Below are 17,390 nucleotides of genomic sequence, written 5' to 3' on the forward strand. Positions count from 1 at the left end.
TATACATTTAAAAAAGCAAGGGATACAATTTATGTTCAAACAACTCACAATAACAGGAGGTGAGTAAGACTTGGTTACAGATTTATAGAATACTACTCAACTCTTGCTTGTGGCCAATTGTATCTAACAGAGCACCACAGTTAACTTTTTCATTCCGAACAGTCCCAATTTAACTTATGATGCATGTTATTGCCTTGTATAATACCTTGCATAACTTGACTACTTCTCTCCACACAGTTCCCACGGTCCTTTGCAGTAGACGTTCCTCTACTGAAACTGGTGAGGGGGTGTCCCGCATGGCCATTGGGCTCTCCTAAAAACTCCAGACTACTGCCTGGATGCTTGCCACAATCTCCAGGGTGCAAACTGCTGAGTGATTGGTCGACAGGACAAGATGGTCCCCAGTTATTGGCTAAGTGACAATGGGGAAGGGGCGAGTAGGAACGTCTGAGGTTAGGATGACCGTTGAGTGGTGGGGAGACTCCATTCGGAACATTAGTAGAGATGTGAACACCTGTGAGACAGATGAAATGAAGATAAAACCCACCTTGTTTAAATAGAAAAGGCTATGTAATCTTTGACAATTTCTAAAAATCTATTGTTTTGAGCATGTGATCAAAGTTACTTTGGAGAAAAGAGCCTGCTAAATAAGTAAAATAATCTATGTGCATGAGTATTACAAAGCTGTTACATGCTGGGGAAATAAAAAGGCTCAGGAATGACCTACATAACATGTAAATGCCATCTGCATCTATGTATGTACAGTAAGCCCCTACGTCTATTTTCCAGTGCAGCATGAATGCAGACTTCTCCTGGGACAACAGGGATGTTGGCTCCCTCTGGTGGTTGCTGTGGGGAGCAGCGCTGCGGCTGCTGGATCTTCTCATCTGTCTCACAGCGTCTGTGCTGAGGAGGCCGGTTCTGGAGGGCTGAGTCACATGAGTCTGAGTTATCTGGGTCCTCTCCCAGAGAGCAGGGCCTGGAGCAAAAGATGAGGCCCCCACGTGGGAGGAAGGGCCGCCCCAGCAAGGGGAGCCGACAGCGGGCACAGCAGAAACACGACTTGGCAGCATGCCAGTGCTGGCCCTCATAGGTCATTTGCCCCTGGTCTATACCTGGAAGACAAAGCCGGTCTAAGAAAATTGTCTGTGTATATGGATTTCTCCCTGTTTGAGTGGGTATACTTCTGTGTGAGTGGTTGTATACTTCTCTCTGTGTGAATGGTTGTATACTTCTCTCTGTGTGAGTGGTTGTATACTTCTCTCTGTGTGAGTGGTTGTATACTTCTCTCTGTGTGAGTGGTTGTATACTTCTCTCTGTGTGAGTGGTTGTATACTTCTCTCTGTGTGAGTGGTTGTATACTTCTCTCTGTGTGAGTGGTTGTATACTTCTCTCTGTGTGAGTGGTTGTATACTTCTCTCTGTGTGAGTGGTTGTATACTTCTCTCTGTGTGAGTGGTTGTATACTTCTCTCTGTGTGAGTGGTTATATACTTCTCTCTGTGTGAGTGGTTGTATACTTCTCTCTGTGTGAGTGGTTGTATACTTCTCTCTGTGTGAGTGGTTATATACTTCTCTCTGTGTGAGTGGTTATATACTTCTCTCTGTGTTAGTGGTTATATATGTTTCCCTTTGTGCAAACATGGACCTGTGTTGTTCCAGTACCTATGTGTTCCCCACAGGTGTCACAGTACTCTGCATAGAGTGACTCATAGCAGGAGCAGCAGTACGGCCGGCACTCTCTCATGATGTACCGCTGTCCTCCCAACGCTGCTTCACACTCAAAACAACAGAAGTGCTTCCTATGCCAGTGTCGGCCCTCTGCCTCTGTACACTCATCAGCTAGAATTATCTGCAGTTCAGAAAGAGAAGAGGAGAGAGAGGGGGAGAGAGAGAGAGGGGGGGGAGAGAGAGGGGGGGAGGAGGAGAGAGAGAGAGGGGGGGAGAGAGGGGGGAGAGAGAGGAGGAGAGAAAGAGAGTGGGTGGAAAAAAGGGTAAGAGGCTCAGCAAATCACATCACTAATGAACATTTCTGGTTCATGTGGAATGACAGCTCTGTTTCTCTGAAAGACTGTCTTTACAGTGTGACAGGGTACATCCTCTAAGGACTTGTGAAGGTCAGTCATGACAGACCTATTAGTCTACTTCAACTAATCTCTTAAGTCAGAAATACCAAGGGTCTAAACAAGACTGTGTGTGGGTGTGTGCGCGCACGTGGAAGAGCGATTTAAAAGGTGTTGGTGGAACAACAACATATGGCTGTCTCATTGAGGGACTAGATGTTCCTCTAGGGTCTACATGCATGTAAATCAAATAAAAAACACTCTCCCAGCCCCGAGTACAAGCCTGCCAAAGATACAAATCTCCTCATAAGAGTCAGTGTTAGAACTGGCGAGAGTGGCGATTTGAAAAATTTAGATTTGTAGACAGGGCAGAGAGTGTATAAGCAGAGAGTGGATACACAGTTTGGAGAGCTTTGTGGACAGCACAGGGCCGCACAGTATATGAGCAGACAGCGTATATAGTATGGAGAGATTTGTTGACAGGACAGGGCAGACAGAGTGCATGACCAGACAGTGGACTGGATACACAGTGAGCATATAATTTCTTGAAGGTGGCAGTCATGACAAGGCAGAGTCAATCACCTCATCACAGGCTTGGCAGCGCGGTTTGATCCTCTCAGCGTGGTGCCTGCCACAGTAGATCTGTCCATCCTGGTAGAAGTAGATGAGGTCCACCAGCAGCTCAGTACAAGAGGCACACTGGAAACATTGAGGGTGCCAGCAGCTCCCGTGACCCGCCCGGCTGGCAAACACCGCTATGTCCCCACCACAGATCTGTCTGCCACACTGAAACACAGAGAATGACAGAGACAAAACAATAGGTAAACAAAATGTAAATGAGCATGTGAGAACACAAGTGTATACATAACAGACCTCGGTTCAAATACATCCCAGCTCGCACATTTGGTTCCTTGGAAGTTGTGGGTACGTACATTTTTGGTTTCCCATTTGTTCTGGGAACGAAGCCATACGCTTCCTGACGGGTAAAACTGAACCTTAAAAAAAATAAATAAACACTCCGAGAACAGAACTAAACATTTGCCTGTTCTGGGAACGTTTATCTTTAGGTTGCACTGAGGTTCTGAGAATGTTTTACTCTGGTTCCTTGACAGTTTTCCTGGGAGGTTTTATTAACTCTCAGAGAACTAAAATGAGGTTGTAGGTTTTAAAAAGCAAAAATGTCACTGAATGTTTCTATAAGACTTTTAATAACGTTGCTAGCTTATTTTGGGTTAACGTTTTTGAACTCCAAGAACAGATAGGACACATGGAAATTAATTTCCTTAGGCATTAATCATGGAAACACATTATTGTTTTTTATTGTGACACAGCATCAGTTAGATTTGAATGTATAATCCTCTGTTCTCTATCTATGTAATAAGTTCACTGCGCCACCAGGATGGAGCAAGACTGACATGTTTTTAGTCTATTAAAAAATACCCCATTTCATGGAAGGCTTGCTGCACCAAGTAATACACTCTGACCAGACTGGCTTTGTGAGAAATAGGCATTTATTTTTCAATATTAGGCGCCTTATGAATATACTGTACTCCCCAGCGTCGGAGGACCCGGAGGTGGTGGTCTCACTTGATGCCGAAAAAGCGTTTGACCGCGTTGAGTGGGATTACCTAACAGCTGCCCTTTATAGATTTGGCTTTGGCCCCAAATTCATTGCGTGGATAAAGATTCTTTATTTTTCCCCCATGGCTTCGGTACGGACCAATAACTTGTCCTCTGACTATTTTCCCTTGCACCGCGGATCCAGACAGGGTTGCCCACTCTCCCCCTTGTTGTTTGCTTTGGCAATCGAGCCTCTCGCCATTGCACTACGCTCTAATGATGCCATTCAAGGCATAATCAGGGCGGGCTTAGAGCAGAAAGTCTCGCTATATGCTGACGACGTCCTTTTGTTTATCTCCAACCCCGATACCTCATTGCCACGTGCCCTATCTGTTCTTAAAAAGTTTGGATCAATCTCAGGGTACAAGCTGAATCTAGGCAAGAGTGAGCTCTTTCCGGTAAACAAGGCTGCTTTAAAGTGCTCTTTCACAAGTTCTCAGTTTAGGATTGTCCGGGATCAATTCACTTACTTGGGAGTAAAAGTGACAAGGAAATATTCAAATTTGTTTCAGGAAAACTTTGTTGCTCTAGCAGACAGATTGAAACAATCTTTTACTTTTTGGAATTCGCTACCCCTTTCTCTTATCGGAAGGATTAATGTCATTAAAATGAATGTGTTGCCCAAATTTTTATATTTATTTCAATGTTTACCCATTTTTATTCCAAAATCTTTTTTTATTTCACTGGATCAAACATTCATGCATTTTATTTGGAATGGCAAGGTACCACGGATTGGTAGAAAACATTTACAGAAGCCTAGGTCATTGGGGGGTTTAGCTTTACCAAATTTTCAGACATACTACTGGGCTGCAAATTTCAGAGCCGTTCTGTACTGGCTGCAGACTGATCCTACTGGCCCTAGACCACTCTGGGCCCAGATGGAGTCTGAATCGTGTAAACCTGCAGCACTTTCCTCTGTGCTGTGCTCGTCTCTCCCAGTGTCCCTAGGCAAAAGGTGTGCCAACCCAATTGTAAAGCAGTCTCTTAAAATTTGGAATCAGTTCCGTTTAGCCTTTAGCCTCCGAGGCTTTTCTCTATCAGGCCCAATCAATCAGAACATTTTATTTCCTCCATCTTTGAATGATGGGGCTTTTGGCATTTGGCACTCACTTGGCCTTTCCTCGCTAGCCCAATTATTCTTTGATGATACATTTGCCTCTTTTTCTCAGCTGCAGGAAAAGTTCAATCTCCCCCAATCCCACTTTTTCCACTATCTCCAGACTAGAAACTTTGTCAGGGCTAACACATCTGGATTTCCCAATAGGCCTGTGAATACTGCTATAGAGAGCATCTTGGAGCTGAACAAGCTTCCTAGAGGCGCAATTTCAGATGTATATGCAATCATTCATGACCTACAGAACCCTTCTCTGGTGCCTTTAAAGACTCGATGGGAAAAGGATTTGGGGGAGGAACCTGGGGAAGACGCCTGGGAATCTGTGCTGCGCAGGGTACACTCGTCCTCTTTTAGCACTAGACACAGCCTCATTCAATTCAAGGTGGTTCACCGTATCCACTGGTCGGGGGCCAAACTTGGAAGAATATTCTCTGATTTTGATCCTACCTGTGTCAGATGTAAGGTGGAACCAGCCACACTGTTGCATATGTTTTGGGGCTGTCATAAACTGTCAGGTTTCTGGGAATTAATATTTAAATGTTTCTCTGAAATATATGACACTGTTATAGATCCGTCTCCCCTTACAGCCCTTTTTGGAGTACTGCCCATGGGTACCCCCCTATAAAGAATCCAGTCGGACACTGTTGCTTATACAACTCTTTTAGCTAGACGGCTAATACTACAGAACTGGAAGATGGCAGCTCCCCCATCTTATAAATATTGGGTGAGGGATGTGTTGTGCTCTCTGAAACTAGAAAAAATTTAATTCAATTCACGTGGGAACCCCAAACTGTTTGATGAGGCTTGGGCTCCATTCCGGTCTTACTTTAAACAGTCCATCCTCTGATGGCATTCCAATTAATACTAAAATAAGTCTGTGACTTAAGGGTTGGAGGAGCTTCTCTCTGTGTTTTTGCTGGGGGGGTATTAAGGTCCATGTGCTTATTGATTGTGGTCCGCAGATGCCTTGTTCATCTTGCCCAGGCAGAGACTGAAGTGTTAGCTTGTTTTTCCCAGTTATTTTTACATTTTGTTCACGCCTACATGAATAATCATTTTATTTTATTTTATTTTAAAGCATTGTAAACTTTTTTTTTGTCCAGTGGATGGTTGGTCTGTGGCCATGACTCTCCGTGAGTGGTTGCATTTCTCCACCCTTATCCCTTGACTGCTTACAGGAACAATGGTGAGGTGTTTGCTCTGTCCCTGTACTATAGATTGCCCTTTAACCTCTGTAGCCTTCTGCCTGGTGTGTTTAACTTGTCTAAAGTATGGTATCTTTAAAGCTTTTTAAAAGCTTTTTTTAATTTTTTTTTTTTATTTGTATTTTTTTTCTAGTGGAGTATATTATTTATATTGCTTTGTCTTGTCTGTGTGTGTGTATGTTCAAAACTTAATAAACAGAGTTGAATTTTTTTTTTTTTTAAATACCCCATTTCAAAGGAAACAGGCACTCATTAATATCAGGTGTGGCCAAATAGTGGGCGAGACCAACATACCTGAATACACTTAACAAGAGAGGATAGAGTGTTTTGTTGATGCTGAGAACGTAAATGTACATGTTTTTAAATAACATTATTGGAACGTTCTCTGAACATGAAACATTTTTGTTTTTTATGGAAAGTCTTCTTAACGTTCTTGGAACATTTTGAGAACATGACTTTAAATATAACCATAAGGAAACATTATGCAGAAGTACTGAAATTCCAACAGAAGAATGTTGTTTCTTGAAATTCTCTGAACTATTTGAGAACTTTCCCAATGTAAAACCATTTGGAGAACATTCCTAGAACATTACCAAAATTGAAATTAAAATGTAAACATGTTTGAACTTTTAGGGAGTGTTCTGTTAAAGTAATGCTAGCACGCATGGTTGATTTACATCATTGCCCTACTACGTAAACAGAGGACATCCAAGATGGAAAGTTAATAGTGGGGTAAGGAAATGTTCAGTCTAAAATTAACTAACTAACTCGTTAATTTATAACAAAACATACGTTTGATTAGCTAGCCGATTTTGAGTTGATAGCAAGCAAGCTAAAGTTGTAGCGGCTGACTTTCTATGGGCTGAACAATGCAAGCTAACAGTTGCTAGTTGCTAGCCACATGATCGTAACGTTTAACAGGTTACAGTTGTCTAATATGTCACTTGTTTTAGTATAGAAGGTTTATAATAACATTTTGAAAATGTGTGTGATGATTTATGTGCCATATTCATGATGTTAGTGGCAAACGATGTCTGAAGTTCAACGGCTTATGCTAGCTAGCTACTGTTGTGTGTGTTTGTTTATTACGGAAGGGCTGGCTGCAAACGGAAGGGCTGGGGCGGTCCTACGTAAAACAGTACATCATGATTCATTCAAGTTTACATAAAAGTTTTAATGACTCCAACCTAAGTGTTTCAAACACGCCACAAATTTCTTGTTAACAAACTATAGTTTTGGCAAGTCGGTTAGGACATCTACTTTGTGCATGACAAGTAATTTTTCCAACAATCGTTTACAGACAGATTATTTCACTTAATCACAATTCCAGTGGGTAAGAAGTTTACATACACTAAGCCGACTGTGCCTTTAAACAGCTTGGAAAATTCCAGAAAATTATGTCATGGCTTTAGAAGCTTCTGATAAGCTAATTGACATCATTTGAGACAATTGGAGGTGTACTTGTAGATGTATTTCAAGGCCTACATTCAAACTCAGTGCCTCTTTGCTTGACATCATGGTAAAATCAAAAGAAATCAGCCAAGACCTCAGAAAAACAATTGTAGACCACAAGTCTGGTTTATCCTTGGGAGCAATTTCCAAATGCCTGAAGGTACCATGTTCATCTGTACAAACAATAGTACGCAAGTATAAACACCATGGGACCACGCAGCGGTCATACCACTCAGGAAGGAGATGCGTTCTGTCTCCTAGAGATGAACGTACTTTGGTGCGAAAAGTGCAAATCAATCCCAGAACAACAGCAAAGGACCTTGTGAAGATGCTGGTGGAAACAGGTACAAAGTATCTATATCCACAGTAAAACGAGTCCTATATCGACATAACCTGAGATTCCGCTCAGCAAGGAAGAAGCCACTGCTCCAAAACTGCCATAAAAAGGCCAGACTACGGTTTGCAACTGCACATGGGGACAAAAACTTTTTGGAGAAATGTCCTCTGGTCTGATGAAACAAAAATATTACTGTTCGGCCATAATGACCATTTATTATGTTTGGAGGAAAAAGGGGGAGGCTTGCAAGCCGAAGAACACCATCCCAACCGTGAAGCACAGGGGTGGCAGCATCATGTTGTAGAGGTGTTTTGCTGCAGGAGGGACTGGTGCACTTCACAAAATAGATGGCAACATGAGGTAGGAAAATTATGTGGATATATTGAAGCAACATCTCAAGACATCAGTCAGGAAGTTAAAGCTTGGTCACAAATTGGTCTTCCAAATGGACAATGACCCCAAGCATACTTCCAAAGTTGTGGCAAAATGGCTCAAGGACAACAAAGTCAAGGGATTGGAGTGGCCATCACAAAGCCCTGACTTCCATCCCATAGAAAATGTGTGGGCAGAACTGAAAAAGCGTGTGCGAGCCACTGGGAATGTGATTAAAGAAATAAAAGCTGAAATAAAATCACCCTACTATTATCCTGACATTCACATTCTTAAAATAAAGTGGTAATCCTAACTGACCTAAAACAGGGAATATTTACTAGGATTAAATGTCAGGAATTGTGAAAAACTGAGTTTAAATGTATTTGGCTAAGGTGTATGTAAACTTCCCACTTCAACTGTATGTGCCTGGCTTGGTGTGTATTTCAGTATCTGGTATTTAAAATGCTTATTTTTCTGTGTATTTGAGCCTTTTCAAAAGTGCTCAAAATAAGTATCTTTATTTGAGTATTTGAATGGTTATTTGTAAAAACTAAATAGTCTATCAAATTGTATTTGAGAGCATTTTAAAATACTTATTTCAAATACTATTTTTAAATACCTGGGAGTGTAATTGAGTATTTTAAAATACTTTCCAAATTTATTTCCAAATACAAGTAGTTTAATATTTTTATGTATTTTCAAATAAAATGTGAATACTTACTTAAAATGTGAAAATAATTTAGATATTTGTACCCAGGTCTGATACATTCACCAAAAATCAGAGAATTCCCTAATTCCTCCTGTCTCCATCTCCCTGGTCCCTCACTCTCACTGTATCCATCCCACCCTAGTCTCCTTCCTGATCTCACCCTTCCCCCCCTCCCTCAGCAGTATCTACCTGTTGGCAGATGGCTCCGGTCATGGTGACAGGGAACAGTCTGACTATGCCTCTGCCCAGGTTCTCTCTTTTCCTCTGTTGACTGAACATACGCAGCTCCTTCTTCTCCTCCTCATCCAGATGGTTACAGTATTGAGGCTGGAAACACAAAACACATACAGAAGTTATAATGCTGACTCAAGCAGAACAAACTAGTGAGGGACAAAACAAAAACACCAGTACCAGTCAAAAGTTTGGACACCTACTCATTCAAGTTTTTTTTTCTTTTTTACTATTTTCTACACTGTAGAATCAGTGAAGACATCAAAACTATGAAACAACACATATGGAATCATGTAGTAACCAAAAAAAGAATAATTAAACAAATCAAAATATATTTTATATTTGAGATTCTTCAAAGTAGCCACCCTTTGCAAAGTAGCCACAGCTTTGCACATTCTTAGCATTCTCTCAACCAGCTTCAGGAGGAATGCTTTTCCAACAGTCTTGAAGGAGTTCCCACATATGCTGAGCACTTGTTGGCTGTTTTTCCTTCGCTCTGCGCTACAACTCATCCCAAACCATCTTAATTGGGTTGAGGTCAGGTGATTGTGGAGGCCATGTCATCTGATGCAGCACTCCATCACTCTCCTCCTTGGCGAAATAGCCCTTACACAGCCTGGAGGTGTGTTGGCTCATTGTCCTGTTGAAAAAAAAATGATAGTCCCACTAAGTGCAAATTAAATGGGATGGCATATCGCTGCAGAATGCTTTGGTAGCCATGCTGGTTAAGTGTGCCTTGAATTCTAAATAAATTACTGAGAGTGTCGCCAGCAAAGCACCCCTACACCGTCACACCTCCTCCTCCATGCTTCACTGTGTGAACCACACATGCAAAGATAATCCGTTCACCTACTCTGCGTCTCACAAAGACACAGTGGTTGGAACCAAAAATCTCAAATTTGGACTCATCAAACCAAAGGGCAGATTTCCACCGGTCTAATGTACATTGCTCGTGTTTCTTGGCCCAAGAAAGTCTCCCCTTCTTATTTTTTATTTAACCTTTATTTAACTTGGCAAGTCAGTTAAGAACAAATTCTTATTTACAATGACGGCCTACCAAAAGGCAAAAGGCCTCCTGCGGTTGACGGGGACCTGGGATTAAAAATAAATACAATATAAACATAGGACAAAAATACGTGTCACAACAAGAGAGACAACACAACACTACATAAAGAGAGACCTAAGACAACAACATAGCAAGGCAGCAACACATGACAACACAGCATGGTAGCAACATAACAACAACATGGTAGCAGCACAAAACATGGTACAAACATTATTGGGCACAGACAACAGCACAAAGGGCAATAAGGTAGAGACAACAACACCACACAGGGCAGCCACAACTGTCAGTAAGAGTGTCCATGATTGAGTCTTTGAATTAAGTGATTTAGATAAAACTGTCCAGTTTGAGTGTCTGTTGCAGCTCGTTCCAGTCGCTAGCTGCAGCAAACTGAAAAGATGAGTGACCCAGGGATGTGTGTGCTTTGGGGACCTTTAATAGAATGTGACTGGCAGAATGGGTGTTGTATGTGGAGGATGAGGGCTGCGGTAGATATCTCAGATAGGAGAGAGTGAGGCCTAATATGATTTTATAAATAAGCATCAACCAGTGGGTCTTGCGACGGGTATACAGAGACGACCAGTTTACAGAGGAGTATAGAGAGCAGTGATGTGTCCTATAAGGAGCATTGGTGGCAAATCTGATGGCCGAATGGTAAAGAACATCTAGCCGCTCGAGAGCACCCTTACCTACCGATCTAAAAACTATGTCTCCATAATCTAGCATGGGTAGGATGGTCATCTGAATCAGGGTTAGTTTGGCTGCTGGGGTGAAAGAGGAGTGACTACAAGAAGAAACCAAGTTTAGATTTAACTTTAGCCTGCAGCTTTGATATGTGCTGAGAAAAGGATAGTGTACAGTCTAGCCATACTCCCAAGTACCTGTATGCGTTGACTACCTCAAGCTCTAAACCCTCAGGAGGTATTAATCACACCTGTAGGGAGAGGGGCATTCTTCTTACCAAACCACATGACCTTTGTTTTGGAGGTGTTCAGAAAAAGGTTAAGGGCAGAGAAAGCTTGTTGGACACTAAAAAAGCTTTGTTGTAGAGCATTTAACACAAACTCCTGGGAGGGGCCAGCTGAGTAGAAGACTGTATAATCTGCATATACATGGATGAGAGAGCTTCCTACTGCCTGAGCTATGTTGTTGATGTAAATTGAGAAGAGCATGGGGCCTAGGATTGAGCCTTGGGATACTCAGGCAGAGGCTGAGACAGCAGATTTTCTGACTTTATACACTGCACTCTTTGAGGTAGTTAGCAAACCAGGCCAAATACTCTACAATAATGGCATGGTCTACCATATCAAAAGCTTTATCCAAGTCAATAAAAATAGCAACACAATATTGCTTAGAATTAAGGGCAATGGAGACATCATGGAGGACCTTTAAGGTTGCAGTGATACATCCATAACCTGAACGGAAACCAGATTGCATACCAGAGAGAATACTATAAACATCAAGAAAGCCGGTCAGTTGATTATTGACATGTTTTTCCAACACTTTTGATAAACAGGGCAAAATAGAAATAGGCCTATAACAGTTAGGATCAGCTTGATTTCCCCCATTAAATAAAGGACAAACTGTGGCTGCCTTCCAAGCAATGGGAACCTCCCCAGAAAGGAGAGACAGGTTAAAAAGGTTGGAGATAAGCTTGGCGATTATAGGGGCAGCAACCTTAAAGAAGAAAGGGCCTAAACCATCTGACTCAGATGTTTTTTGGGGGTCAAGTTTAAGGAGCTCCTTTAGCACCTTGGACTCAGTGACTGCCACATCATCAACCATATCATCAACATTAAGGGACAAGGGCAGCTGTGAGGAGGAGGGTTTATTCTCCAGGTCTTTAACGGTTTTCCAGAACATCTTGGGGTTAGACCCACAGAGAGAGTACTGCTCCTTAAAGTAACTGATTTTCCTTCCGGATAGCCCGAGTGCACTTATTTCTCATTTGCCTGAACGATAGCCAGTCAGCCTGAGTATGCGTGTGTCGAGCCTCGCGCCAAATGTAATTCTTGAGGTGGGGAAACTCTGCAAGATCACGGTCGAACCTGGGGCTGAACCTGTTTTTAATTCTAATTTTCTTTAAAAGAAGATCCAAGCGTCTTTGACAGAGGGGATCAAGCAGATTCTATACTATTTTACAGAGGCCAGTTCATGAAGGAAGGCTTGTTCATTAAAGTTTTTTAGCAAGCGTCTATGACAAATCAGGACAGGTCGTTTCACTGAGCAGCCATTACGAACACAGGCTGTAAAACAGTGATCACTAAGGTCATTACAGAAAACACCAGACTGATATCCATCATGATTATTTGTGAGGATAACGTCAAGGAGAGTTGCCTTTTCTTGATGTTTGGAGTCATGCCTTGTGGGATTGGTAATAATCTGAGAAAGATTTAGGGAGTCCCATTGCTTTAGGACTTGGTCAGGTGGTTTAAGCATGTCCCAGTTTAGGTCTCCTGGCAGGACAAATTCAGACTCAGTGTAAGGGACCAGGAGAGAACTTAGGGCAGGTAGGGTACAGGCCAGTGCTGATGGAGGACGATAGCACTGAAGGTGATCCTTGGTAAATATTGCCACTCTCCCACCTTTGGAAGATCTGTCTTGCCGAAAAAGGTTATAACCAGAAAGGTTAACATCAGTATTCAAAACACTCTTCCTTCACCACGTCTCAGTAATGACCAACACATCTGGATTGGAGCTGTGAACCCACACTTTTAATTGATCAGAGCACAAGTCAGAATTCAGAGCAGATATCAGAGCACAAGTCCGAATTGGGGCTAGCAACAGTAGATGGGCCAGGTTGAACATGCATATCTGCAGATATCATCAGTAATACAATCAAGGCACGGCATAAGACAGGGAGAGCTCTGCATTGCTGATTTATGACATCTGAATGTTTTAAATGTCCTTGAGTAGTGGTTTCTTTGCAGCAATTCGACCATGAAGGCCTGATTCACAAGATCTCCTCTGAACAGTTGATGTTGAGATGTCTGTTACTTGAACTCTGTGAAGCATTTATTTGGGCTGCAATTTCTGAGGCTGGTAACTCTAATGAACGTGTCCTCTGCAGCAGAGGTAACTCTGGGTCTTCCTTTCCTGTGGCGGTCCTCATGAGAGCCAGTTTCATCATAGCGCTTTATGGTTTCTGTGACTGTACTTGAAGAAACTTTCAAAGTTCTTGAAAGTTTCCGGATGATGGACTGTTGTTTATCTTTGCTTATTTGAGCTGTTCTTGCCATAATATGAACAAAATAGCACTATCTTCTGTATACCACCCCTACCTTGTCACAACACAACTGATTGGCTCAAACGCATTAAGGAAAGAAAGTCCACAAATTAACTTTTAAGACACACCTGTTAATTGAAATGCATTGCATGTGACTACCTCATGAAGCTGGTTGAAATAATACCAAGAGTGAGCAAAGCTGTCATCAAGGGTGGTGTCATGATGTTGGCCTGGGGGGGTAGGTTTATAAGTCATAAATACCTCTTCCCCCCCTTTTTCCTTTCTCTCTACCCTACTGATGTTACATTTGCAAACCCCTTGGTTAACATAGAGATTCTGGGAACATCAGAAGGTGGGGGGAAATTAACTATATTCTGGTAATCCGACCAATTGAACATATGCGGTGGTACTTAATGAATATGATGTCAGTTCGGTTGTCATCTGAGACATTCTCATCAATGATAAGATGACAAACTCTACAGTGGAAAGTCTACACATCAGAGTTATCGGATTCACATGGAATTGTTGTTAAATTTAAATGTTTGAATATGAAATTATTAGTGATGGGATGAAATGTGATTTTGGCTTCTAAAATGTGAGATTTGGTTTTTCATAAGGTTAGGGCTCTGCTCAATCAGTGGCCCGTCCCTGTGAAGAGTCATGGGTTATAAAACTTTTCAGACACACCCTTCTCGCTCCACTATATAAAGCCTTGACGACAATATAACCTCATGTTCCGAGGATGTGAGGACGACGGTCCGATGTCAGAATGGTTCAGATAATAACTACAGAACGAAGCCAACATCAGCGTGAGCATTGGTTGTGAATAGTATAAACTTTGAACTCTTATTCACTACAGAAGTGATACCTCCTAGCCTTTGAGTTAGCAACTGCAAACGAGGGTTAGGAAGGAACAGACAGAGTATCCCGTCTATCACACAACAACGTTACTACAACGTATCCAATTAACAACCAGAGACATTCTTCAAAGGACAAAGGATTCGGTTTGGCAACACGGCCTTCCATCTACCACCAACCTACTGAAGCGCAGCTCAGAGTAAATATTTATTGCATTTTCCTTTTCCAAATGGGCGGTAATTTAGAATGCATAAGATACTGCATTTATGATAGCACAGCTTTTTCCTTTGATACTCAGTCTTCCCGCTCTTTCACTCAAACCCAGACCCTTTTCTTTTGTGTAACAAGCTGTCATATCTGTTCCGTCCGCTAGAGACGTTTTCCTTTATGACGTAATTTATAATCAAGTTATGATTAATTATGTGTAATTCTGTGTGATTGGTTAGGTATTTAGTAAATAAATAATTAAACCCAATTTTGCATTGCTGATTCAACTTGTTAGCCAGGGTTCGTGAAGATAACCAAGAATTTACAACTTTCAGATGAGACTGAATTAAGGTGACGATTAATATTGACTGCTATTGATGTAAAATATTACTAGGTCTTCAAGAGTTTATTCGGAGGGTAACAGCTCTATAAATATTATTTTGTGGTGCCCCGACTCTCTAGTTAATTACATTTACATGATTAGCTCATTCAGGTGATATTAATTACGGAGAAATTATTTTGTAGAATAGCATGTCATATCACTTAATCAGGCATAGCCAAGGACACGACAGTGGCTACTTTGAAGAAATGTTTAACACTTTTTTGGTTACTACATGATTCCATGTGCTATTTCATAGTTTTGATGTCTTCACTACTATTCTACAATGTAGAAAATAGTCAAAAATAATAAAATATCTATTTTTAAAAAACTGGAATGAGTAGGTGTGTCCAAACTTGTGACTGTTACATTACAGACCAGAGGCTAGGGAAACCAACATTTCCCACAGACGTGCAGTACAGTAAAGAATAGTTATAATGCTGAGTCAGACAAGCATCACAGAAAACAAGCAGATTTACAGCCCAGGGGCTTTAGGACAACCAAAACCCCACGCAGAGTTACAGTATTAAAGAATAGTTATAATGCTAAGTTAGACAAGCATCACAGAAAACAATCATATTACAGCCCAGGGGCTTTAGGACAACCAAAACCCCACGCAGAGTTACAGTATTAGCGACTGTTACCTCACTGTCGTGAGCTGGTAGCTGGTGGAGGAGCTGTTTTATGCGGTACCGCTCTCCTGAGCTGTTAGCATAGGGCACTCTGTCCTCCGGGATACAGCTGAAATACTGATACACCTGCATTAAAAACAAGAATGTTCAGACACACACTTCTTTGACAGGGGCTGCGAGGCCATTTTTTAAAAAATATCCTGTGTGTATGCAAATAAGAATGAGTGTTGAAGTTTAAACGTACAGGTAACTGTCAAAATAAAAGGAAACACATGAGTAAATGAGCGATGCCAAGTATATTGAAAGCTGGTTCTGACCTGTTCGGGCTTGAGTCCAGGCGGGACCCAGGCGTACTCCTCGGAGGCGCAGCCCGAGTCGTCGTCGGAGATGGAGTGTCTCTGGAAGTCTGAGACCAGCTTCACCATCATCCTCTCCAGCTGGCCCGGCACCGCCCGCACTGCATGCTCCTCACGCACACACTTACAGTGCACACAGATCTTCCTGTGGATGGAAAGAGAGGACAACAGGTCCAATACATGCAACACCCACCAAACTAAGATTTTTTTTAACACATCCTATTATCTAATCATAAAAACATGCCATTGTTTGCCAACATTTGCCAACCACTCCAATAGACTCATACACATGCCCACACATCCATACTGCCTGTAGTCAAGTATTCCATGGCATGAACATACTTTGCGTTGGATACATGATGTAATTAGCAAGCCCACAAACATTCTTGAGCGTGACTCAATATGACTCCCCGCACCACAGTCACGCATTACTAAGACAACAAGCAGGTGTTCATCCAAGGAGAGGCCCATCACAAACTCAGACACACAGACCCAGTCAAATACTCACTGCGCAGAAGCTAAAACGAGCATGTAGTCTAACTGCAAACTGACATGCACACCCGCATTCAGTGTAACAGTGACACCGTCGGATACACACATAACTGGATGAGGTAGCTGACCATTCTCCGATTACCTGATGAAAGAGACCGACCCCTGCCCGTTAAGGGGTCATATTTAACACCTTGTCACCTATGGTAAACATACTGGTAAGTCTCATCTCTTCTTGAATCAGACCCTGCACATCAAAAGGAAACTCATGACTTTCATGAAGCATCACGATGATGCGTTTTACAATATCTTGAAAAGCGGACTGCTGACATGCAAAACATTTTGGGACTGTATCAGAGGACTAACACAAATATCGGTTTTGAGTGGATTTTTCCTTTAAGATTCCCACCCTTGCTCTATCACTCCACTGAGCTAGCAGGAAATGAGGTCACTGATGTAAGCCTGGGCCTGGCCGTCCTACAGTGGTTAATACAGATGTAGAATCTTAATGATCCTGCAGCAACAGGAAATGTTTTTTGTAAGGTAAACTAAATAGGTAAAGGTAAAGTCTGAAATTTCTAAGTGAAATATTACACATTTCAGAAACCTTTTTAAACCTCAAATACACCACAAGTTTTAAATGACCGGAAAGTTTATCCTGCAACAGGTTGATTAAATTAAGATCCTACATCTATAGCAGGAGGAGGAGGACACCCGCTCTGGGATGTCATATCTTTCCTCAGAATCAATCTGTAATTGGGCCCGTCTGTATGTGGGATTGATCATGGGAGAAAGGTTTTGTACAGTACGTGCTAATGTATGTGCAAGCATTACATGTGTGTGGATGCATCAGTGTGTTGGCTGCTGCATATACAGTTTCTCTGGCTCTTGTGTGATTGCATAACAGGCCCTCAGCTGGTATTTGCGGCTCAAGGCCTGTTCCTCAGGCACAGATGGAGGACAAAGCCGCTTTGCTTAGACACACACACACCCCCAGCCCCCCCCACCCCTTAACCCAGCCATAACCAAAACACCAGCTCTAAACACACCCACTCTCTCTCCAACTAGAGGCCAATCCT

At 42.1% G+C, this 17,390-nt stretch overlaps 1 protein-coding gene across 4 annotated transcripts in view; it reads right to left on the reverse strand.

Annotated features, from left to right (window-relative positions):
* LOC110491075 (uncharacterized) overlaps window positions 1–17,390 on the reverse strand; it is a 48,091-nt gene that overhangs the window by 6,808 nt on the left and 23,893 nt on the right. For 3 of the 4 annotated variants that reach the window (XR_016487317.1, XM_036945826.2, XM_036945825.2), the window contains 7 exons: window positions 15,784–15,967; window positions 15,479–15,592; window positions 9,060–9,197; window positions 2,644–2,847; window positions 1,664–1,850; window positions 777–1,115; window positions 206–514 (listed from right to left, as the gene is read on the reverse strand). Coding sequence is in view for 3 of the 4 variants with exons in the window: in XM_036945826.2 (XP_036801721.2) it covers window positions 206–514; window positions 777–1,115; window positions 1,664–1,850; window positions 2,644–2,847; window positions 9,060–9,197; window positions 15,479–15,592; window positions 15,784–15,967 (1,475 nt within the window). In the remaining variant the exon portion in view is untranslated. Of the gene's footprint in view, window positions 1–205; window positions 515–776; window positions 1,116–1,663; window positions 1,851–2,643; window positions 2,848–9,059; window positions 9,198–9,466; window positions 9,736–15,478; window positions 15,593–15,783; window positions 15,968–17,390 lie in introns of those variants that run through there. The other variant, XM_090203060.1, reaches the window with a different exon arrangement.

Source organism: Oncorhynchus mykiss, chromosome 16, assembly GCF_057628025.1.
Source record: "Oncorhynchus mykiss isolate SJ-2025 chromosome 16, ASM5762802v1, whole genome shotgun sequence".
NCBI lineage: Eukaryota > Metazoa > Chordata > Actinopteri > Salmoniformes > Salmonidae > Oncorhynchus > Oncorhynchus mykiss.